Genomic DNA, 21,756 nt, shown 5'->3' on the forward strand with positions numbered 1-21,756 from the left:
TGGGCAGTGCCATGCAGCCGGCTCCTTTAGCGAGTAGCAAACGACGACTACTGCCCGTCCACGGCGCAGCAGGATTGGGGGCCGCGGCACCTGCGGCAACTCGATATGGACTTTTTCGGACACTTCAGCCGTAGGGAGCAGAATGAGTAAACCCCGATGGGTTGAACGTGAATGAAGCAAAACGCGGTGGCCAAAAGGCCCAACATGTAGGTATCCTAAGCAATATTATCCAAAATCCAGCGAAAAACCAGACAACCCAGCAACCAGGCTGAAACTCCTCTACCGAAGGTTTCGATCAACGGCCACCAACCTGCCCCTTGGGAATGGGCGGCACCCAGAGGACCAGCAAGTTCAAAGCAATGTGCATGATCCCCGACACCCAGAACCCCTTGGCATAGTTCTTACCGCCATCCATGAAGCGGAAGATGATGGAAAAGACCACGCCGCCCAGGTTCCCGCCCGCGCCCGTCAAACCCGACAACAGACCGTTCGCGTGAGGATACACGTGCGGGATGAGAGCAAAGTTCGCCCCATTTCCTGCCTCGTGGAACACCGCCATAACCACCACCAGCCCGACCATCACGCCCAGGTTATGCGGATCCAGCATGCCGATTACAACAAGCAACGCCCCCGTAAGCAGTCCACAGAGGTGAATCCAGCCCTTCTTCCACCACAAGTTGTTCCCCGACGCACGATAAACGATATCCCCGATAACCCCGCCAAGCGGACGCGTGATGAAATTAAGAAACCCAAAGATGGCCGCAAAGTTGCTCGCCTGCGTCTGGCCGAGATCGGGGAAGTTTTTGAGGTAGTAGGCGCCCAGGATCGAGTTGATGGCCAGCTCGCCGCCGAAGCTGCAGGAGTAGGTGGCCACGTGGAAGAGGGCGTGCCAGGAGAAGATGATGGGGAGGGAGGCCGCAAGGGTAGGGGCCGTGACCATCTCGCCGCGAACAGCGGCGGTAGTAGCTTCATCGAGCACAAGGGTCGAGGTGGCGGGGATGCCTTTCTTTTCGACATCAGAGTCCCCGCCAGCCGGAGTGGTGGTGCCGGTAGGGCTGCGGTCGGCGATGGCGCCGGGGATCGTGACGATCTTGTCAGCAGAGCGGCTGGGGCAGCTGGAGATGAGGTTTTCAACGTGCTGATGGCGGTCGCTCCTGGATGCGTGTCAACGTTTGGTTTGGCTGCTAAGCTGGGAAAGGAGCCAGCGATTAGGAAGGGGGGCAAAACATACCACTTGCCCGTCGGCGTGTCCTCGCACAGCAGCAGAAGCGCCACACCACAGAGGATGAGGCAAATCAGGGGCACGACAAAGGTAATCCTCCACGCTTCGCTGGCCGAACGTCCCCAGCGATGAACGAGGGAATCATATACAGCAGGCATGATGAAGTAGGTGATTCCACCACCTGCGTTACCCCAGCCGCCGGAGAGGCCGTTGGCCGAGCCGACAACGTTCTTGTCGAACCAACCCGTGCACCAGACCTGGCAAGGCACAAAGGTGCCGCCGAGAATACCAATGAAAAAGCGGACGGCGTACAGGCCAGTGACATCTTTGACAAGGGGGGCCAGCCCGACGGGGACGGCACCGAGGAGGATCATGCCGCCAAAAACTCGGCGCGGGCCGTACAAGTCGCAGAGAGGACCCGCGAGGAAACGCACAAACAACGTCGCCACGAGGGAGATGATGTTAGAGTTGGCCACCTCCTCAGAGGTCAGGCCAAGATCCGCCTTGATGGTAACTGAGAGCTAGGCAGAGGCATCAGCATGCGTTACGGGGAAATGGAGTTGCAGGTGGTATTCCATGGACATACCAGAGGCGGGAATGTGTACCAAGCCCAAAAGGCGAGCATAAAGCCCATCCACGAAAAAAAGAAGACACGGCCATGCCGGTCGAGTGGATTGAGGACGGGGATGCTGCGGGCTTTCTTGTTGATGGGGTTAAGTTCTGGCGTGCGCCAGAGGTCGGCTAACCGGACGCCCATGACTGGTTACCTATATTGGATGCCGCCTTTGGGGTGTTTGATCACGGTATTTGCGTCGTCCCAGGGAAATGTGAGGGTGAAAAGAAGCGCCCAATCAAAATGTAGGCCTTGTCTTTTCCTGCAAGCGTGGATGTCACCTCGGCCAGTGACTCTTCGTCAATATCAGCAGAGAGCCTGGACTGCAGAGCGTCCAGGTCCGTTGTAGATATAGTCCGATCCCGATGGATTAGTGCTTTTTCCTCGAAAGGTTGATGTGCGCTCGATCGACGATGACTCGTTGTCAATGCTGACCCAGAACCCCTGGATTCTGAAGCGTCCAGGTTAACGGTAGATATACAAGTAGCCGGAACTCGTCCATCACCAGCGCGTCCCGGAGCCAGGAAACCCACCACGGCGCTGGCGTTGATACGGAGCTCCGCCGAGGAGTTGATGTTGAGAACCGGAAGTGCGGAGTTGAGATTTCGTTCGGGCACCGCACGTCTGTCCATCCCATCTCCTGCTGCTCAGGTCAAGCATCCCACCTGGGAAAAGCGCCGACGTTCCCTTGCCCCCGCCTCCCGATTCGTCTCCCATGACTCTCTGCGTCAGCCTCCCGCAAGCCACAACCCTCTGCTGGGCATCCGTTCATCTCGTCCAACCGCTGTCAAGACCCATCGAGTTGCCATGAAATTCTTTGTCTGAAACAACGGGCCATCCCACGCCGCGGAGGGGCTTCCCGTCCTCGGTACCCCCACACAGGCCAACAAACATGGCACGAACTAAACCGCGAGCCGCGGCTGCTGATCCTGAATCCCGGGTTCTTGGCACGGCCGCCGAACGCTTGGCTTGAGGACAAAGCAGCGTACCTACATCGGCTCCATGGCTCTCCGGATCTCGCCGCGTATCTAAACTGTTAAGCTGGGCCGCCTACATATTAAACCTTTATCTTGCAGAAATGCCCCTGACAGCCCTGCGAACTCGGCGCATTGCGTTGATAACGGTATCAAGAGATGGAAATCTCCGCGGGGATAAATTTCGCGGCCTGCTCACTCCATTCTTGACGGCTTTTGCCTTAGAGCCTGTGCTTTTCCCCTTCGCTTCTGGTCCTTCATGGAGGCCAGGCCAGACGCGGAACGGATAAGTGTTGGTAGGCCGCCACCGTCACACGAGCGGGAGCCCGTCCAGACGCTGCCGTCCTTATCGTCAAGTTTCATTCTAACCACAGGTGCCGGTGATCGAAGACACGTCGAGCCGATCGTGTTTTGGACCTGGCGGGGAGGCGGGGAGACGCCGAGACATGGTTTCTCTTTCTCCACTGCTCACCAAACAACGCCCGGATGCGTGTTGGAAAGGTGGGATAAGATGGCGGTAAGATGGGGAGGCGACAAGACAGTTGGCGTGTTTCTGTCGTGGACCGTTCCCTCCAAAGCAACAAACAAGGTTCGTGGGACGTCGCAGCAGGCAAAGTGGTAATCACGTTGCCCGGTTACAGCTGCGACATCGTCATGTGCCGCTCGAGGCTGCATTCTCAAACTTGGACCTGCCCTATCCGTACCCGATCGTGTCCAAGAAATCCTTTTGTGTGATACTGATGGCATCTCAACGCAAGGGGTCAAGCTTCAGGTCTGCACCCATTCCACAACACATTCCGCACCGTGTCCTGCTGCATGAACCACCTGAATCTGCCTGAGCTTCGGGCCTCCAAACCCAAGCCCTCCGCGAAATCGTCATTATAGACAACGTCTCACCCCGCCATATCGTAGCGGGGCAAGTCATATGCACCGGACAGGGCCGGCGACGGAGCCTCAGCGATCCCTACGCGACCTCGGCGGCGCATTACATACTGTGTAGGGCACAAACACTAAGACAGCAGAACTGACAACCGACATCGAAATCTGAGAAGGCTGGCAATATACGAAGTATGCTGAAGGGACTTTTTTGCGTGTCTTGGACAATGAGCCCGATGCCAAACACAGTGGCTGGGACGTCGAAACGGTGGGCTGGTGCATGGGGATCAAACAGGACTGTTGTTCCTTAAAGTGTGCGGCAGATGATGCAGGAATGATACGCACGCATATCCGTTGTACCCAGACATCTCTGAAAGACGGGATCAGCCCGAGGAAGTGTTGTGTTGTTTGTTGTGTTGAGGGCGTCCTCGAGTGTCGTGCGCCCTCGTCGGCTGCCTGGCTAGGGGACAAGAACATTCGAACGCCGTGCTCCGAACTCGTGCAAAGCGGCTGCAGCCCGGGCACACGACGTGGTGGATTCTCAGTCGTCTATCATTCCTCGTCTTTGGCCATATGTACACACCAGCATCCTGGTTTGCTCAGTTGCTCCGCACCCCGCCCTTGGCCTCCCTGAGCTCGTTCATCTTGGCCACGCGCTTCTTGAACTCGAGATATTGGCATTTCTCGTAGCTGTGACGCTCGGTCTGTGTGTTGAGGGATTGTCCGTCAGCTAGGCCTATTCCCGTCACCTCATCTACCCACTCCTGCTGCGCAGGACCGACATCCGGCCGGCAACATTGCTTTCTCGGTCAAGGCGGTCGTGGCCGGACGGTGTCAAAACTCGGGCTCAGGTGCTGGCTCACCTCGCACTTCCATGGCAGGTAGTATGTCTCGAAGCGGCACCGGTTGAGGGGAATGAGGAGGTCGGCACAGCTGTCGCGGTAGGCCAGCGGAACCTTGGCGTCGCGCATCTCCTCGCGGGAGACCTCTGGAGAGTGGTCAGCGGGACTATCGTCGAGAAAGATTCTGGGGCTCTGCAATCATACGCCGGCGGGGGACTTCTTCCAGTGTCATGGTGGGCTGCACGGTTGGCTGGCGCAACGAGAATGGCGATTCGGTGGTTGCGCTTTGGAACGGTGGTTTCGGCGGGCATGGATTGAGCAGGTGGAGCTGGGGTATCTGGTATCACGTGATGCTAACGTAAGGGTTAGGGTTGTCACCCGCTCCATCCCGGGGTGCACTTGCCACACGATGATGGATGTTGTTCGATCCTAGCTGACACATGCATGCACGCGCACCACATAATACCTGAAAGCGCATTTAGACCAGCGACAATTTCGAACTTACCTAGCTCCCTAATCCCTGCCTCTCCATTGGGCTTCTTATGCCCGGTGTTACTCATGTATTTCGCCGCCGACCGTTGAGTTATTACGCTCTCCTGCACCCCGATCAATCGACACCGGGCTCCCGTTCAACCCTATGCTTGCTCGGCAAGATGCCATGTTTGGGAAAGGGACAACCTGGAAAGTGACCATCCATCAGGACTTCCGAAAAGACGAGACACCGATCCCTCCGGGCACGGTGCGCGCTCCCCCTCTCTCTTTCGTTGGGTTATCCCGCGCTTCCTTTTCCCACTCTGCCATCGAAGGTTACCTGTCTTTGGCCTTGCATCGTTAACAGTGTGAAGAGCTCCGCAACTCGGTTATAAGTAGGACAGAGGACAGCCAATTTAGGTGCTAATTAAAGCACGTTCCATTCAATTACCGGTCCATAATCGCGAAACCTCTCTTTCCATGGTCTCTTCGTGCCCCCGAGTTGGATTCCGTCGTCAGGACGCTGATGCTTTGCTAAACTCTATTCACAGTATCACATCCTGGCAGAAAGCCAAAAGTTTGACCTATGTATCCGACGACAGCTTGGTGGCACCATAGCAAAACTAAAGAGCGGTCGGAAGAGTAGTCCCGCAGTCTACCGGGGACATGTTCACTCTGGGAGACAGGCGGCCAGAGAATGAAGAAAGCCAGGTAGACTCTGACCTTGGCTAGGATATGAAGAACCAGCCGGGTAATGTAGTGCTTAATTAAGCAGAGATAAGGCAAATATAGTCTTAAGTATAGACAATACATCCGTGTTCTCTTCATCAAGCTGCCATTCGTGTCTTGTTTCATCTTGATTTACGGTTTGGCTCTGTATGGTAGACAGGTACGGACCACCACTGACACTAGGCACTCGCATAATTTTTCAAGGCTTGATACCAACTACACCAGAGACCTAAATCGCTATTCTTGATATCAATTCCGCCTTCTTAATGATATCTAGCGGGAAAGTACCCATGGTCACAAACAGGTATACGATGGTTGTATATGCCTCCTCAGCACGTCATCTGAAACGTTCCACCTGGGATGACCATTCAGACACCCCCAGACGGTAAACAACAGGTTAACATCTGTGGTATGTATTCCTGGCACCTGTCAGGTGTATGCCCACCGGCAGCCGTCCTGTCGGCCGGGATAACCAGAACCCCCGGTCATGGACCAAGTGCAAAGGCCGCAGGAGGATCGGGCTACAGAAGCAGGACAAGAACTGCGTCTCTCTGAGGCCTCCTTTAAGGTCCAAACTTGGAAATAGCCCGGTTGACAAGGCACAGACAGCCACAACGGCTGTCGTTTCATCATCAACTTCAGGCTCGCAGTGTATGGCTCGCGTTTGACGTTGCGTTGGGCTGGGACATGTTCCTTGTGTGGCGCGGAATGGCCAGAAACACCCAGCCAATCGGGACTGCAGCGGGCCGACAGAAGCGCGGGAGTAGACGCAGAAGCTAGGGAGGGGGTATTTTTGGATCGCTACTGGGGCCAATCGCGGGTGATCTGCTCCAACGTGCCGCCCAACAGCCGATTTTAAGTCTCTGTTTCTATTTCCCTTTCTTCGGGAGGCTTGCATGGTTGTTGGCTGTTGCATCATAGTGGCACGCCGCGCTTCGCTCGGCCCGTGTGTACTTGTAGCTAATCTCGGCCGGCAGCAACCACCCGAGAGAGTTGCCTTGCATGGCCTAGTGATTGCGTTTTAACAGAATGCAAGGGTAGTGTTTTATTTGCCACCAACTTGCTTGAAGCTATCCGAAGCTCTTGGGAACGTTGTTGACAGGTCGCTGGCAGCAGGGCGTCTCGACCCCATTCCTTGTGTCGATCCAGATCCAGCCCGTCTCGCGTACCCAAAGCTGCTGGCCCTTGGTCTTCGTTGCAACTTTAACTTCCCTGCCTTGCAGATATCGGCACGTGAAAGTCATCTACAGGCCGTGTCCCCAAATATCCTGGATCTGCGCAAGGCCGATCACCATACGGCCGCCCTGGCCAAGACCAACTTAATCCCCAAACTAAGGCGTAGGTAAACATTAGCTAAACATCTGGACTGCATGCGTGGAATGTTCGAACTTTCCTATCCCATGGGTGGTCGCCTCAACGCTCTACGCCTCACCAGAGCTGTGCCGCCTCGGCTCAGTTGCCATGCGCGTTCCCCCCCTCCTCACCCCCCCTGGTTTCGAGCCTACCAGACCGAAGCGACGGCATCCGAGCCTTGGCTATTACCTTGTCGGCGGCTACTCCCCAGACTATGACGCTATTTACGGCTTTTGGTATGACATCCCCGGTCTGTCTGGTAAACACTGCGAGGCATATCGCCCGGTTGAGGTTCTGGATCGTTCCCTGTCGTGCTCAGGAGAAGTGGAATGGCAGCTTCAGAGAGACTCGTGTCATGTCCTTCGTTCCCGAAGCCGGTTCTATTCCAAGCGCATGGGTTGCATCCATGATAGTTTGGCCTTCTTGAAGCGTATAAGTTGACCTCATGCCGTCATGATGTCTTGCCCATTACACCAGCACTGGCCACGCCCACATACAACCTTTTACCACAGCCGGTCAACTACACTCTCTGCTGTGGTCACCATGACAACATCACCACGCCTCCTCCCTCCGCCTCCCACGCGGCAAAACCGCTCCCCCAGTCCCAAATATCCTCTCTCCAGTCACCCCCCTCCTCAGTTCCGGACGGCCAGGCCTGCCCCAATTACCGGTGTTCCGCCGCTCTTTCGCCCACACCTTGTTGCCGAGCTTACCCACCCTCCCCACGCCCCTGTGGTCGCGGAGCAATACGATGAGGTCACCGACTGTGAGTCCGAGTGTAGTGACGACGACGAGCAACCTATCGTTTCAAGCCCCCGCGCCGGCTCGGTCCGCCAGCCGCGTGACATCGAAGCCCAGCCCCGGCCGGCAAGATCCTCAGCCTCTCTCAACTCCACCGCATCCACCCTCGCTGCCACCGGCACCCCAACTTTCGATTCCAAAGCATTCGCCCACCCCCTGCCACCAACACCGTTCTCAGCAGTCAGCAGCGACCTCTTCACCCGCCACGGCCTGCCCTCCTCCCCCTTGCCGCCGAAGAACGGCCCACGCCTCTACCGCTACCTCCGCTGGAACTTTGGCTCGGTGTACCGCCGCCTCTTTGCCATCGTCTACCTTGCCAACATCGCCGCCATGACGGTTCTGGCTGCGAGTCGCATCACCTCCGGCGACCCGCGCAGCTTTACCAGAGATGATGCTGCAACGGCTGCCACGGCTAACGTCCTCCTCGCGATCCTTGTCCGCAACGAGCACGTCGTGAATGCGCTCTTCCGGATGGTGTGCAACCCTTGGATGCGCGGCCTACCGCTCCGTGCTCGCACCTTGGCGGCGAAGGTGTATTCCTACGGAGGGATCCACAGCGGCGGTGCGGTGGCGGCGACCTCTTGGTATGTCGCGTTTGTTGTATTGCTCACAATCGACTGGACCAAAGAAGACCGGGACCCTGGGGTGCTGCGCGGGTATGTCTACCTCGCGAGCTATCTCGTGCTAGTGTTGTTGGTGTGCATGCTCATCTCAGCGCATCCGAGCATCCGGAGAGCGATGCACAACTGGTTTGAGGGGATCCATCGGTTCATGGGCTGGTTGGCAGTGATTCTCCTGTGGGCTCAACTGCTACTGCTCGCTGCGGACGCGGGGATGTCTCAAGGGGCAACATCCTCCTTTGGTGAAGCGCTGGTCCGCTCGCCAACGTTCTGGATGCTCATCGCCATAACGCTGTTGATCATCTACCCCTGGACGAGGCTCCGGCTGCGCGAGGTCCACGCCGAGGTCCTCTCGGGGCACTGCCTCAAGCTGACCTTCCGCAACACGGGATTCAAGGTGGATTACGGCCAGGCCTTTCGCATCACCGACGCGCCGCTGAGGGAAACGCACGCGTTTGGCGTTATTCCCTTGCCATCGTCCGCAGAAACAGCACATCACTGCCCCGGGTGCACATGTACACGAACGCCTGCGCTGCTGGGCGAGAAGCAAGCTCCTGTCATGGACCAAACATCTGGCCAGTCCACCGACTTCTCCCTACTCATTGCCAAGGCAGGCGACTGGACCTCCAACCTCATCGCCAACCCTCCTCGTCGCCTCTACACGCGTGGCGTGCCGCAATTCGGCGTCCTCCGCATCGCCGGCCTCTTTTCTCCCGTCGTGGTCGTCGCCACAGGTGCTGGCATCGCACCCATCCTCGGTCTCTTACAATCACCAGATTGCCAGTCCGGCGCTGTGCGCGTGCGCGTGGTGTGGGCGGCGAGAGCGCCGGCAAAGACATTTGGCGAGGATGTGATCAGAACGGTGTACAGGGCGGATCCGGAGGCCGTGATCGTGGATACGGAGGAAGAGGACAAAAGGAGGAAAATGAACGGTGGTAAAGGGAGCCGGCCGGATTTGGTGGGGCTGACATACCGAGTCTGGGAGGATGGGAGGGAAGTGGTGAAGGGGGAGAAGAAAAGGAGAGCCGAGGCGGTGGTGATCATTTCGAACCAGAAGGTGACGCAGAAGGTTGTGTATGGACTAGAAAGTCGGGGGGTGCCGGCTTTTGGGGCAATTTTTGATTCTTGAGTGGAACCGGGTCTTTTTTTACTTCCGTTGCTTCTCTTCTCACCCCCTATTGATGTATCTTTTCCTCCACTTTTGCCTATTTTTTTTCTTCGTCTTATTCTTTTTGTCTTACGGAAATGTGAGGCATGGCAGGATCCATGGGCGAGGGTTGAAGGGCAAGGGATGGTAGATCTAGACCGAAGTGCCTGTTTCCTACTTGGCTTTGTTATGAGACAATGAAACAAGAGTACTCGGAAAGATATAAGGGATATCCATCCTCTTTGTATCTGCGCAGCATATCCCAAGGGTGCATGATGGATCACACGCGAAGGACCGAGTTCTTTGTTGAAACTGTTGTGGATTGGAAGCAATACACGCCCGAACATATGAGGCGTAAGACGTTTCCGGATGAAGGCTTCGAGGGTTATGCAAGCGGTTGTCAGGCCGAAGCCGAGATCAAACAAAGGACAAAGCCCCCTCATAAACCTCCGCTCTTGGGACCGCCGAAGGAGGTAGGGGCCATATTCTCCGATCCAAAAGGGATCTATGGACTCCATTGATCCCAGCTTTTCCTCCCATCCCTCACACATCACCTACCATGGCAACACAAGTGACCAAAGTCCCGGCGCAGGCTACAGTCCAGCCACGCGAGTATAGCCATCACACCCTCTTCTTCAACCCCAGGCTCAACATAGAGCTCGGCGATCGAACAAAGCTCAGCTACGGCAATCAGTCGCAACAGTTCCTTCAGAAACACCGGGCAGGCTTCATATTCCTGAGGTGGCTCCAAAACAACGAGAAGAAGCCGGATGAGGTTGTCGGGCTCTTCGCTACAGTCAACCGACCTCAAGAGCTCGTTGTTATCAAGAAGATCACAAAGTTCCAACGCACCAAGGTGGCAGCGGACGCTAACAGGCCGACCCCGGCAGAGCTGGAGCAGTCCACCTTATTCGACGTGGATGATTACGTCCAACGACAGCTGCCACTGTACCATCCAGGCTTTGGTGGCCGCAGCCCATTCCCTCAGATGTTCGCGTGTCAAGTGCACAACATGAGCTGGAATTCTCGTGGCGATGGCGGAGATGTCACTCTGTTTTACAAGTACTACAATGGCGGGACCCTCTGGGACTTTCTGGAAGCCTTCGCCGAAAGGGAGGAGACCATTCCAGAGGGGTTCATCTGGCACTTCCTCGCAGAAGTGCTCCGAGCCCTCTCATGGATGCACCTTGGAGCGGTACAGCCACGATCGGCCAATCTCCAACCTGATGTTGACCCAAAAACTGTACAAGCACCTCCCCGAGCGCCCAACTGGGATCCCATCATCCACCACGACCTACATTCCAACAATATCTGGCTGCATTACCCGACGGACGAGGAGAAGAGGATCGACCCTACCCTGTCGCGCTTCGACGATTACTTTCCTCAGATCATTGTCGGCGATTTCGGCTATTCCTTCCAACTCAGCAAAGACCGAACCAAGCAGGTCGGACCCTTCCCGCCGTTTCGCGATAGGGAGGGAGTGCGAGACAAAGGCTTCTTGGCCTCCAGCCTCCGAGATCTTATCGCCACAAATACAAATCACACCGCCCACCTCAATGACAAAGACCATACCAAAAGGCTCGAAGAGCTGCGCAGAAGGTGCAGGATCCAGGATTGTTTTCGCCAGAACGGTTATAGCCAAGACCTCAGGAATGTCTGGGATAGGTTTTACGACCTCGCCGTCGTCTCCGACTTCTACGCGGACTGGTTCTGGTTGCGTAGCCGGATCAGACAAAACCCCGGGCGATACTATGCGCATGCCTTCCCAGACAACAACTACACGTACGGCAGTCTGCTTGCCCTGGCGGACATCAAAGTGGCCGAATATGCCCAGAGCCCTGACAAACAGCCGGTGCGCTGGTCGCAGCCCCTCAACGCATGTATGCCGTACCGGAGCCAAGAAGGTGACCCCCGATGGCACCGCGCGGACTGGCGTGCCGTCGAGAGGCACTTGAATGTTTTGACATTCCGCGACGCCCGTACATACCTTAGCCCGGAGGACCCAGCCGTCGGAATTCGCAGAGTCTTCTATGACACACGTGGACAGCATCGCACCAAGGTCTTCGGTACGTTCACATCGCTTGGCGACCTCGACAACAGCACCGGCGTGCCCACAGATGAAACAATGAACAACTTGCAAAAAACGCTCCAGGATAAGAAGGCATCGCACGATAAAGCAGAAAAGAGAGCCGAGGCCGCGAAGGAGTCCGCAATTCCCGGGACGGAGAATGAAGTTGAGCTGGTCGAGCTGACCGAACGCCGCCTCAAGGCAGATTGTGACTGCCTAGCACGAGTAGTTGATGAGGCACAAGCCGCCCAGAGATTAAACGAAGCCAATGCGCTGATGCTTCGCGCATGGGCGGATCTGGAAGAATCCGAGAGCCACCCTGACTGGGTGGGTCCTAACGAGGAGGAGGAGGCGGGAAGGAGGGCCGTGTACCAGGCCGCCAGAGACGCGGCGAAGCACGCACGGAAAGACTGGAACAAGGCGCGGAAAATGCGACTAGCAGCAGAACGCAATTACCAAGAGCTGGTGAAGAAGGAGAATGCACAGCTGGATCTGGTACAATCAAAGCTGAAGGTGGACGTCAAGGAACTTCTAGATGGCGGGGCATACACCATGTCTCAGGCACAAAAAGCAGCGGTCGATGATCAGTCAGCTCCAGGGATACAGACTCAGCCGCGGGGGCAAGACGCGAACCCTGAAGCTGCGGGGGACCAGGCGCCGCCAAATTCAGCGCGAGGCATGACGGACGCCGGTGACCAATCTGTCAAAGACGCCGGCGATCAGCCTGCCAAGGATGAGACGGAATTGGCGACAGACAAAGTCGGCAGTAAACCTGCAGATGATCAACCGGTGGGAACCGAGACAGAGGCGGAGAGCTCGTCAGAGGACTACGGCCCACTCATCGTGGATACTTCTAAACCCGCCTGGTCTCGGGTGCGGAAGCGGACTTCCCCTCGGGCAGCGGCGAAGCGAGCCCTGTTGAAGCTTTTGGAACTGCCAATCGCCACGCCAAAGTCGCCGGCGCCTATGCGAAGGGCCGCGGCAACTAGGCTGAGGGTTGCTGAGGAGTTCTACCGCAAGGCATGTGAAGCCGCGGAATTGGAAGAGCAGAAGAGTGGCTGAGGGGAGGTAAGGCTGTGCTTGGGAGTTTGAGGCTTTGATGGCCAGTAAGGGTGCGTAAGGTGGTTTTCAGGGGAATGTTGTCACAGACGCTTCAGGGGCGAAAAATAATGAGGATTGTTGCAAATGAAAAAAGATGCCTACTACAGGAATCGAACCTGTGATCTTTGCATGTGTCGATAAGATACAAGTGCAACGCATTAGCCACTATGCTAAGCAGGCTGTTTGGTTGCTGCATCGCAGCACATACGACCTTATTAAATGAATATGAGAGCTTCTTGAGGGGGTCTAGCCTGCGCAATTCCAAGTCCCGGGAAGCCAACAATCCATAAGTTGACGTTAAGTCGAGTGGGAAACTGGTTAACCCTACCTCATGATATCTCTTTTGGTGCTTCAATGATAATGGAGATGCAGAAACATGGGTGGTCTACTGTGTATATGTGTTCTTCAGCGGAGAGGTGCCACAGCAGCCCCCGTTCTATGTCATGATTATCTGTTGGCATGTCTATCACAGCGGTACTGCGACGTTCGCTTCCGCCATTACACGCTCGACTTTTTCGGTAATCACCAGGCCTGTGGCTGGTCACCCGCAATTGAACTGGAACCTTGCTCAAGAGGCAGCCACCAACAGCCCCAGCATTGCACAGCCACTGACTTCTGCAGGGGGGTCAAGAAGATGGAACGCACCGCAAAGCGTACGCTGCAGAATATTGGACGAGGGTGCTTCAGCCATTCGCCTCTCACTGGCTCCCTCTCGGCTCAAGAGAGAGCTCGCACCCCGCCCACCATCATTGGCATACCTCGCGATGAAGGGTTCCGGTGCTTCCGGGCTCAGATTCCAAGCTCCCCTGAAAACGACTCACATTATCTCCACTACTCCCCAGACGGAAAGTTGACAATATTCTTGACAAGGTCGAGATCTCTAGAGGATCCTCCCTCCCAGACAGGATCAGAATCCTATATAACTCTCCCGATGCCGCCATAGACATGTTTCGTGCACGCCCTCACCGAGAATCAAGCAAAGCTTGGACCATCCCTGGGCACCGGCTGCCGTAGCCGCAGGTGCACCTCCCTGAGAAACCCCTCAGGACTCGCATCCTTACGTAAAGGACAGAGTGATGAGTCCACGAGACGGAGATTTCAACTAAACTTTTGTGCAGTGTGTTATTGTCGTCTTCGTCATCACTGTCTTGGGGACTGGAATCGGACTCCGATAGCCCGCCGTCGTTTTGGTTCCGATCGCTTCAAGGTGTTGTGAAACGGACGCCAGTGGAGGCAAGGTGGTGTAAAACTCTGTGAGCCAGCCGTAGTTTGTTTAAGAGTGATTGGTTTTGAACGGCAGGATTGGTAAGACAAGAAGAGCCATGGCGGCAGTTTGTTATCTTCGCCGGTGGTTTGAAGGGGGCAAATGTGATAAGCCCCACGAGGACATGAGGTGTGCAGGTTCGAAGTGGTTCGATGAGCTGTCTCGGGGCAATGCTTAGTGTTGGCTGGCGTACCATGAGACACGACAAAATCGTAGTCTGTTTCTATTGGTGATGGAGTGGACATCACGATTGCCCGGCGTGGGAGTCGCATAGGTACGTTGGGGGGGTTTCGTGGTTGTTGCATAGGGTCAACCATCCCCTGTATAGCAATCACGGTTCCCCCCACCTGTCATGGTCAGGTTGCACGGCGGTTAGGTAGGTACCGTCGATATGTGAGTAACGAGTGTCTTCTCTTCTATTCATTACCCCGCACCAGTCATTAATATGTACTTAATCTCTAAATGTAATGTACCCGCCAAACCCCGTCATGCATAAGAAGGTCCAAATCGCCATCAATGCCGTATCTCATGTACTCGCGTGTTCATAAGGATCGTGAACGTATGCCTTCAAGGCATGCTATCTGCGGACCGACCGTCGCCTCTCTCTCGCCCTCTCTTTCTCCCCGGATGATTTATGCACAGCTCGGTTCGCTTAGATGTCGATCCAGCGAGCCATCCACTTATTGACAGCTGCCTTGGCCTCATCAACAAGGCCGAGGTCAAGGAGCAGCTGCACGGAGCCACGGATGCCAGACTCGAGGGCGGCGGCAATCCAGGCGTGGGTGTAAGAGGTGTGCTCGCCGACGAAGATAAGCTGCTGCGAGTTAGCAGGCTGAAGAAAAACTCCAACAGGCAACAAACACTTACCCCATTGTAAGTCTTGAAGTACTCCGGAATGTACATCTGATGCTGCCCAATCGTTGGGTTGGCCCAGGCACCGGCCTGGAGAGGATCATGGTTCCAGCACCGGCGGTCGTAGCGGCCGGTGAAGAGCTTGCGGGTCTCCTCGCCGTGAATCTCAGTGATGGCGTCCAGAATGTACTTGACATGTTCCTCTTCGCTCAGAGACTCGACCCACCCGACCTGGGTGTAGGAAGCCAGGAGGGAGGCGGGGCCGGTGCCGTTGAAGTTGTAGCTGGGGTAGCAGATGCTGCCCACGCCGGGGATGTCCGTGCTGGTACTGCAGCGGCCGAAGCTGTTTTGATATGTCAGGAGCTGTTCACCCTGATTGTGTGTGGGATCTAGGAATACTCACATCTCATACGGAGCCTTCTCCCAGAAGCGCTCGCTGTACTCAAGAGCAACCTTGCAGGCACCCTGGTACGGCAGACGGTTGATGGCGTTGGTGATGGGAGTCGGGAGAGAAGGCAGACGCCAGCTGCGGACAACGGAAAAGGGAGCACCAACGATCGCGTAGTTGAAGGTGGCGTTCTTTAGATCACGGCTAGTGTCGAGGCCAACGCTCTTGACGGGGCGTGCGCTGACATCGCGCCAAATAAGCTGCACCTTGGAGTCGTTGGTGTACTTGATCTGCTCGATCTTCCGGCTCATGTAGGTGGCCTTGGCGACGTGGGGGCCGAAGGCGAGAGGCAGGCGGTCGAGGCCGCCATCGATGGTGACCCAGTCAGCGGCGCTGAAGTAGAGACCGTCGTAGAGCTCGGCCCAAATGGAGCCGTGGCTGCTCAGAGCACCAAGGGCATCGACGTCTTTTAGAGTGGCGTTGAGATGGTACGTGAGGTAGGCGAACTCGGACCAGGCATCGCCGCCAAGACCATTGAGGCCGTTCTCGGTCCACTCCTTGTGAGCCTTGAACATGTTCTTGGCGATGAGAGTGTAGAAGCTCTCATCAGGCATGGCCTTCTCCAGCTCCTCGGACAGAGCCTTAACCGACGCATCCTGAGGCTTGGCCGGGGTGCTCAGGGAGGGATCGGAACGGATCTGCTGAACCGTCGGGGGCAGACCGGAAGACAGCTTGAAGCCGTTCCTGTAGACCAAACCCTTGGTGTTACTCTGCACCCACTTGATGAACTCAACCGTCAGGTTCTTATCGTGGCCGTTCAGGTTGTTGAGCTCCTCGGCCAGCTGGAAGACGAGCTGGTGGTCGGTGATGTTGATCTTCTCCTTGGTCTCGGGTTCCTGGTAGGTGACAGGGAAGCGCATGGGACCCATCTCCTGGTAGGAGTAGTCGGAGGGGCCGCCGCTGAGGTACTCGGTGCGCACACGGCCACCCAGGCGTTGGCTGGCCTCAAGGATGGTCACGTTCTTCAAACCGGCCTGGGTCAGCACCAGGTAGCTCATCAGACCAGACATGTCGGCGCCGACAATGGCGATCTGCTTGCTCTTGGCCACCTCGACGTCAACAGGGCCAGGCTCCTTGTTTTTCAAGGCGGCAACGCCGTCGAACCAAGGCCCGAGGGTCTCAACGCCCGTGCTACTGTCCATGTGGATGCTCTCTACGGGTTTGTCAGCCCTGTGACACGGATGCCAGGGCAGATTCTCGACGTACCAGCACGCTTCTGGGCGCGGCGCAGATGACGGTTCTCCAGCTCCTGAGGCGCGCTCCTGCCAACCAGAGTGCCGGTGGAACTCCAGGCCGACAAGCAACCGCCCGTCTCGGCGATCTCGGGGAGCACCCAGACCAGACGCTTGGCGCAGCCCTTGGAGATCTCGGCCTCGCCCACGACGTGGTGAGCATCCCGGAGAGAGGACGATGAGCAAGAGCCATAGCTGATGGTGACAGGACCATCGACGGACCGCTCGGCACTGTAGTGGACGTTGGCGAGGCGAGAGGTGACCGGAGAGCGAGTCTCAAGCTTGACGGGGAGACCAACAGAGGCGGCAGAGGCGGCAGCGGCGTAGCCGCCGATGAGCAGGAATGGCTTCAAGCCGGTCAGGACAGTCATGGTGAAGGCTTTGCGAGAGGGTGAGAGAACTGTCGAAGTCGAAGCCTGGCTTGGAAAATCTTGCCCGCCGAGCGGGCAGGACTCTGATCTTATAAGCAACGAGGTGAAGGTCGTGAACAGGTCTCAGTCGGTACTCCTATGACCAGCCTGGCACCCAACATTGCTTCCCGATCCTCCTCCCACCTCCACCAACTGAACCCGACAGGCTGGCGCCCCCGTAGGGTTCATACTGATAACACTAGCTGTCCGTCTTCGTTATCGTCGTAAGCCATTGACAAATGGTAACGGTGGTGTCGGTCGTCGACATCCACGCCTGGCGTCGGGATCGGAGATACGCCACTGAGACATGAGGGGTATACGTATTCGGGCTAAGTAGCCTGGGATCTATAGTACGTAGTCGTCGCCGGGATAGGTAATCGCCGTAGTAGTCGGGTGGAATCCTATCCACGAACAGTCCTACCGATGCAGGTTTCGGCCATCAAGTGAATAGAGGGGTGGGGGAGGTACGGGTAAAGTGTCGATTGCATAGAAACGTCGAACACGTATACAGTAGGTACAACAAGTCAAGCACACTGGTTCCAAAACATCCTATACCCCTCTACCCACCATATATAACCCTAAGCACCAGAGCGGCCCGGTTGACTTAAGAGCTTAAAAAGCTTAAGAGGCTTCAGACGGGAGGCTTGCCGGCCCCGGCTGAATCTATCCCCTTACAGAAGGTGTTAAGTTATAATAGGTATTATAGGTAGGCTCTGCTTAGGCCTGGCTCCGCTGTCTTACCGTAGACGAACCGGATAGTCGGGCGCAACATCCCCGTCAGACCTTCCGATAAGTAGGCTAGTCGGATTAGGGCGGCCCGATTACGACTTACCGAATACGTTAACTACGCCTCGGTCTATACGGGCGCCCGAGACTAGGAAAGCTTAACTACCAGTTATCTCTTCTTCGGACCCGAGCTATAAGAGCGGAATAATCCGGCCCTAACACACGAGCGACGGGTAATAGATCTCCGTACTAGCGATAGAGGTAGCTTTGCAACTAGCGCTAAGCTTATCCCGGGCTATCCTCGTTAGTACTCCTATATAGCCCTCGAGAAACCCGAGCTAGAACTAAACCCTCGGCAGTAAAGTCTATTCTTATTAATTGTCTTATCATTATATATACGCGCTATCGCTAGCTTATAGAACAGCTAACAAACGGCTGTATCTCTGTTAGGGTTACTACCCGAGTCTTAATACGCTTAAGGGTCCGTATACCGAACGTATTAAGCGTACCGAATTCTTTAAAGATAATAAGTTGCTAAACGTTTACTTTTACCTTAGGTAGCTTAGCTGCGTATTATAATTGCTCTCAATTAGAAATGCTATCGCTTTATCGCCGATTAGTAATCGAAACTTAGCACCAATAGAAAGAAAATATAATAATCAATCGTATACTTCGCTTTACACTACCCGAGAGGAGGCTTATATCTTATCTTAGATCTGTATACTCTGCGGATTATACACCACTAGTATATACGAAATCGCGGATGCCCAGAGGCCCCAGATACTTCAATCCAGCTATATACCGTACAACAAATCACCGCGTAATAAGTAATCTCTGATATATCTAGACTTCCCGGAAAATATTACCAATATACGTTCTAAAAGGCTCCCCTCCCCTAAGCGGCTATTACACGGTACTAGTTCCAACGCGCTGAATTTAATAGGCTTCTGATCTTCTTTCCAGTACTATATCCATAAAGGCCTGTCAAGTCGAGGAGTGCAATCAATCACATTGCTCCCCTTCGCCTTTTTAGGTATTGTAGTAGCAGGTATATATAGTATACTAGCTGATGGCAGCATCAGCGGATCCGTTTTTGCTATCACAGTTATAAGCCCGGTCCTCTTCTGTTTACGCAGCGGTATATTAATAGTGCTACCTGCACTGTAAAAGTCATATACAATGAGAAGGCTCTAAGTTCGAAACCTGTGTTTGCACACCTGACACAAAGGACGTTTTCAGGGTAGCGTCTGATAAATAAACACCCGGGCACCCCTCGGGGGTACGATGGAGGATAGAGATGAAATTTCCTCTAACTCCAAGTCAGGATAAATAAGTACACCAGGGAACTCAGACCTCGACTAATCGCCTCGGTCTGGGGGGTGTGTTGCAGTAGCAGGTATATATGGTGCACTAGCTGATGGCAGCATCAGCGGATCCGTTTTTGCTGTCACATCAGGTAAACAGACAGCCCTCTTGGTCCGTCTGAACAACCTTGCTCAGGTCCGTACCAAGGAGCCCGGCCCTCCGAATCCAAGCCTGTGACATGCCATTAGCTTGCGATTCTTTGTGTGATTAATCAAAAGCTTTTTTTTTTCGGGTGGACATACGTCAATCTTCTCCTGGCCCGGGTGCTGCTCGCGGCTCAGGATGAACAAAGTCGAGAAGTTGTTGGATTGCACAAGCGAAAAATCGCCCGTGTAGTCTGCCATAGTGTCAGAGATTTGGATATTGGCCATCGTATGGGGCAGATCCATGAGAGCCATTCGCAAGGCTTTCACAACATACCTTGCACAATGTAGTTTGGCCCGGGGCAGTCCGGAGGGCGTTCGCCGGGGAACTGCACCTGGAAGACGCCCGTAGCTCCGTACTTGGGATCCACAGGCGTGGCAGCGCCGAGAATGCTGACGGCTCTCGTTCCGGCCTGGCAGGTGTTGTTCACCTGGACCGAGCCGTCATCCTGAACACGCCAAGCTGGTTAGAGTTGAAAAGTCATGTAGCGGAGCCGAGTTCGTGGGCTTGGGTTCAGATCACTCACGTTAAGCGCATACTGGGCAAAGATGCACTTGCAGTTGGCCGTGTACGGAGCGATGGTGCCGGCAACCTGGTACCAGCGACCGAGGTACGTGCTGAGATCGAAGCCAATGTCGGGCTGAGGATAGTAGCAGCTGCCATCCCACTGAGCTGGCACAGCGTTGGCGGCTGCCGCGGCGGACGCGAGAGCAAGAACGGTGAATGGGATCATCATGAGTGGGTGAGAGGAGAGTTGAGAAGTTCTGAGCGAGGTGTGTTGGGGAACGATGGGCTTGAGTTTGTGGTAGGTCCAGAGAACATAGGCTTGCGACGGCTGGCTTCTTATACCAATCTTCAAGATCAGAGCAGAATACGACCGCCTACTAAGATTTGGAATCTTGCTTTCCCGTTACGGATTGCTTTAGACCATCGCCTTGTTTACCTAGAGGCTGCTTCCCCGCCATCGACCCATAATGCTGCTGTGTTGCGCAGTGAAGTTGGCTTACAAGATTATCAACGACGTCATCTTTTGCTGACAAGCGAGGAAAAAGCATAGGAAACTCTGTACCTCAAGGTGCCAAGCCGGTAAGCGAGCACGGTGAAGGGGCAATGCAAGTCTTGGGTCCACTGCGACCGTTGCTTGAGCACTCCCGATATATTGCTACAGCGGGTCGAGTGCCGCGATCGAGATCCACCCCTGGTCTCGATCGTTCTGCTTTAGGGGAGCTGATCGACATTATGCGGGCCAAACGGGCTGGGATTTTGGTTCCTGACCGTGTACACGTGTGGAATACGAAAAACAGAGGAGCTGCGACGAACGGTTTACCAGAAGACGACTTCAAGATCTGCAGGAGAGCACCAACAGCCATCGATCGCCGTTCTCCCGACCGCTGCCATCATACAATGCAATGCCACTCAAATACCCTGTCCCAGCATGCCCCCAAGCATCAATCCTCCCGCCAGTGGCATTATCATCGGAAAGCCAAACCCTCCTCCAAACCCTGGCCCAAGCCTACGATTGTATGGCAGAGCCGGTCTATCCCACCTCCCACCAGCCCACCTCCCACAGCCGTAACCTCCATACCCCATTCCATACATCTCCGCCTCTGGCCTCAGATACCTCCCATGCGGCCCTGGCCTCGGCCCATCCACATCATAAACCACCTCGCTTAGGTACGGGCCCAGCCGCTTCACGTCAACCACGCCAGGGAAAGTATGCCCCGGAGGTTCGAGGAAGAGGTGCACCCGGTTCGCGTCGCGGCCGATCGACACCGGCTTGGCAGTGCGCATCGCTTCGAGCATGGCGCGCCGGAGGATGCAGTGCTGGCGGTACAGTTCCCGTTCGGCGGCTGCGCGGCGGATGCGCTCGGCGGAGCGTTGCTCATGGGTTGTGCCGGTGAGACGGTCTTTAAGCTTGCGGCCTAGACCCCGGGCTATGGCTGATACATTGTGCTCTTGAGATTGCTGGGGGTTGGGCCGTCGTTGCGGGGCGGGAATGCCGTCCGGGCCGGGCGCTTCATCCGCGTCCGAGTCCGCGTCGCTGTCGGTATCCTCGGCTGCGATGTCCGCAGCGCTGGGTCTGCGGGCCAAGCCGGAATGCATACGCCGGATCTCTTCTCGTTCGTTGGCAGGGAGAGAGCTCAGATACATGTCATCGTCGTAAGGGTGGTGCCAGACGGATCGCGGCGGGGTGGACAAGGTGTCGACGAAGAACTGGTGCTGAGTCTCCGGATCAAACTCGCGTACCCAGCCTGTCGGCAGCGGCCGCATTTCATCCTCCATGCTGCGACGCGCGTGCAGGGGAATGCCGTTGCGCGGCTCTTGGGGGAGCGAGTTCGGGCCCCCGTAGATGGCTTCCTCGTACGAGGGCGGAGCGTCACTAGTTGAACTCATGATGCCAAGGGGGCGGTTTCATCCTTGTTACAACAGCTCTGGTTGAGAGTTGATGGTCCACTTCAGTAACATGAAGCGAAAAAGAAGGGCATGCTGCACCGTCG

The 21,756-nt window shown here is 55.7% G+C and overlaps 7 protein-coding genes and 1 non-coding gene across 8 annotated transcripts; 1 reads left to right on the top strand and 7 right to left on the bottom strand.

Moving 5' to 3' along the window:
- Positions 1-295: 295 nt before the first annotated feature.
- Positions 296-1,979, bottom strand: VTJ83DRAFT_4071 (uncharacterized protein; the record flags this gene model as incomplete). The annotated part of the gene is made up of 3 exons (XM_071010520.1): positions 296-1,154; positions 1,232-1,743; positions 1,809-1,979. 3 exons carry the CDS (start codon positions 1,977-1,979, stop codon positions 296-298), a joined length of 1,542 nt encoding a protein of 513 aa, XP_070867949.1.
- Positions 1,980-4,284: 2,305 nt separating this feature from the next.
- VTJ83DRAFT_4072 (uncharacterized protein) lies at positions 4,285-4,759 on the bottom strand (the record flags this gene model as incomplete). Its single annotated transcript, XM_071010521.1, has 3 exons — positions 4,285-4,389; positions 4,549-4,673; positions 4,732-4,759. 3 exons carry the CDS (start codon positions 4,757-4,759, stop codon positions 4,285-4,287), a joined length of 258 nt encoding a protein of 85 aa, XP_070867950.1.
- Positions 4,760-7,831: 3,072 nt separating this feature from the next.
- Positions 7,832-9,391, top strand: VTJ83DRAFT_4073 (uncharacterized protein; the record flags this gene model as incomplete). The annotated part of the gene is made up of 3 exons (XM_071010522.1): positions 7,832-7,846; positions 7,918-9,235; positions 9,372-9,391. The coding sequence occupies 3 exons, from the start codon at positions 7,832-7,834 to the stop codon at positions 9,389-9,391; spliced, it is 1,353 nt and encodes a 450-aa protein (XP_070867951.1).
- A 1,551-nt stretch (positions 9,392-10,942) lies between these two features.
- Positions 10,943-11,698, bottom strand: VTJ83DRAFT_4074 (uncharacterized protein; the record flags this gene model as incomplete). The annotated part of the gene is made up of 1 exon (XM_071010523.1): positions 10,943-11,698. One exon carries the CDS (start codon positions 11,696-11,698, stop codon positions 10,943-10,945), a length of 756 nt encoding a protein of 251 aa, XP_070867952.1.
- A 1,214-nt stretch (positions 11,699-12,912) lies between these two features.
- Positions 12,913-12,997, bottom strand: VTJ83DRAFT_t68. Its single transcript has one exon. It is a non-coding gene; the product is annotated as a tRNA-Thr (tRNA).
- Positions 12,998-14,733: 1,736 nt separating this feature from the next.
- Positions 14,734-16,984, bottom strand: VTJ83DRAFT_4075 (uncharacterized protein; the record flags this gene model as incomplete). The annotated part of the gene is made up of 4 exons (XM_071010524.1): positions 14,734-14,895; positions 14,949-15,276; positions 15,337-16,534; positions 16,588-16,984. 4 exons carry the CDS (start codon positions 16,982-16,984, stop codon positions 14,734-14,736), a joined length of 2,085 nt encoding a protein of 694 aa, XP_070867953.1.
- Positions 16,985-19,201: 2,217 nt separating this feature from the next.
- VTJ83DRAFT_4076 (uncharacterized protein) lies at positions 19,202-19,991 on the bottom strand (the record flags this gene model as incomplete). The annotated part of the gene is made up of 4 exons (XM_071010525.1): positions 19,202-19,285; positions 19,357-19,451; positions 19,535-19,706; positions 19,785-19,991. 4 exons carry the CDS (start codon positions 19,989-19,991, stop codon positions 19,202-19,204), a joined length of 558 nt encoding a protein of 185 aa, XP_070867954.1.
- Positions 19,992-20,674: 683 nt separating this feature from the next.
- VTJ83DRAFT_4077 (uncharacterized protein) lies at positions 20,675-21,652 on the bottom strand (the record flags this gene model as incomplete). Its single annotated transcript, XM_071010526.1, has 1 exon — positions 20,675-21,652. The coding sequence occupies one exon, from the start codon at positions 21,650-21,652 to the stop codon at positions 20,675-20,677; it is 978 nt and encodes a 325-aa protein (XP_070867955.1).
- Positions 21,653-21,756: the final 104 nt, after the last annotated feature.

The sequence above is a fragment of the Remersonia thermophila genome, chromosome 3 (assembly GCF_042764415.1).
Source record: "Remersonia thermophila strain ATCC 22073 chromosome 3, whole genome shotgun sequence".
NCBI classification, from domain to species: domain Eukaryota; kingdom Fungi; phylum Ascomycota; class Sordariomycetes; order Sordariales; family Chaetomiaceae; genus Remersonia; species Remersonia thermophila.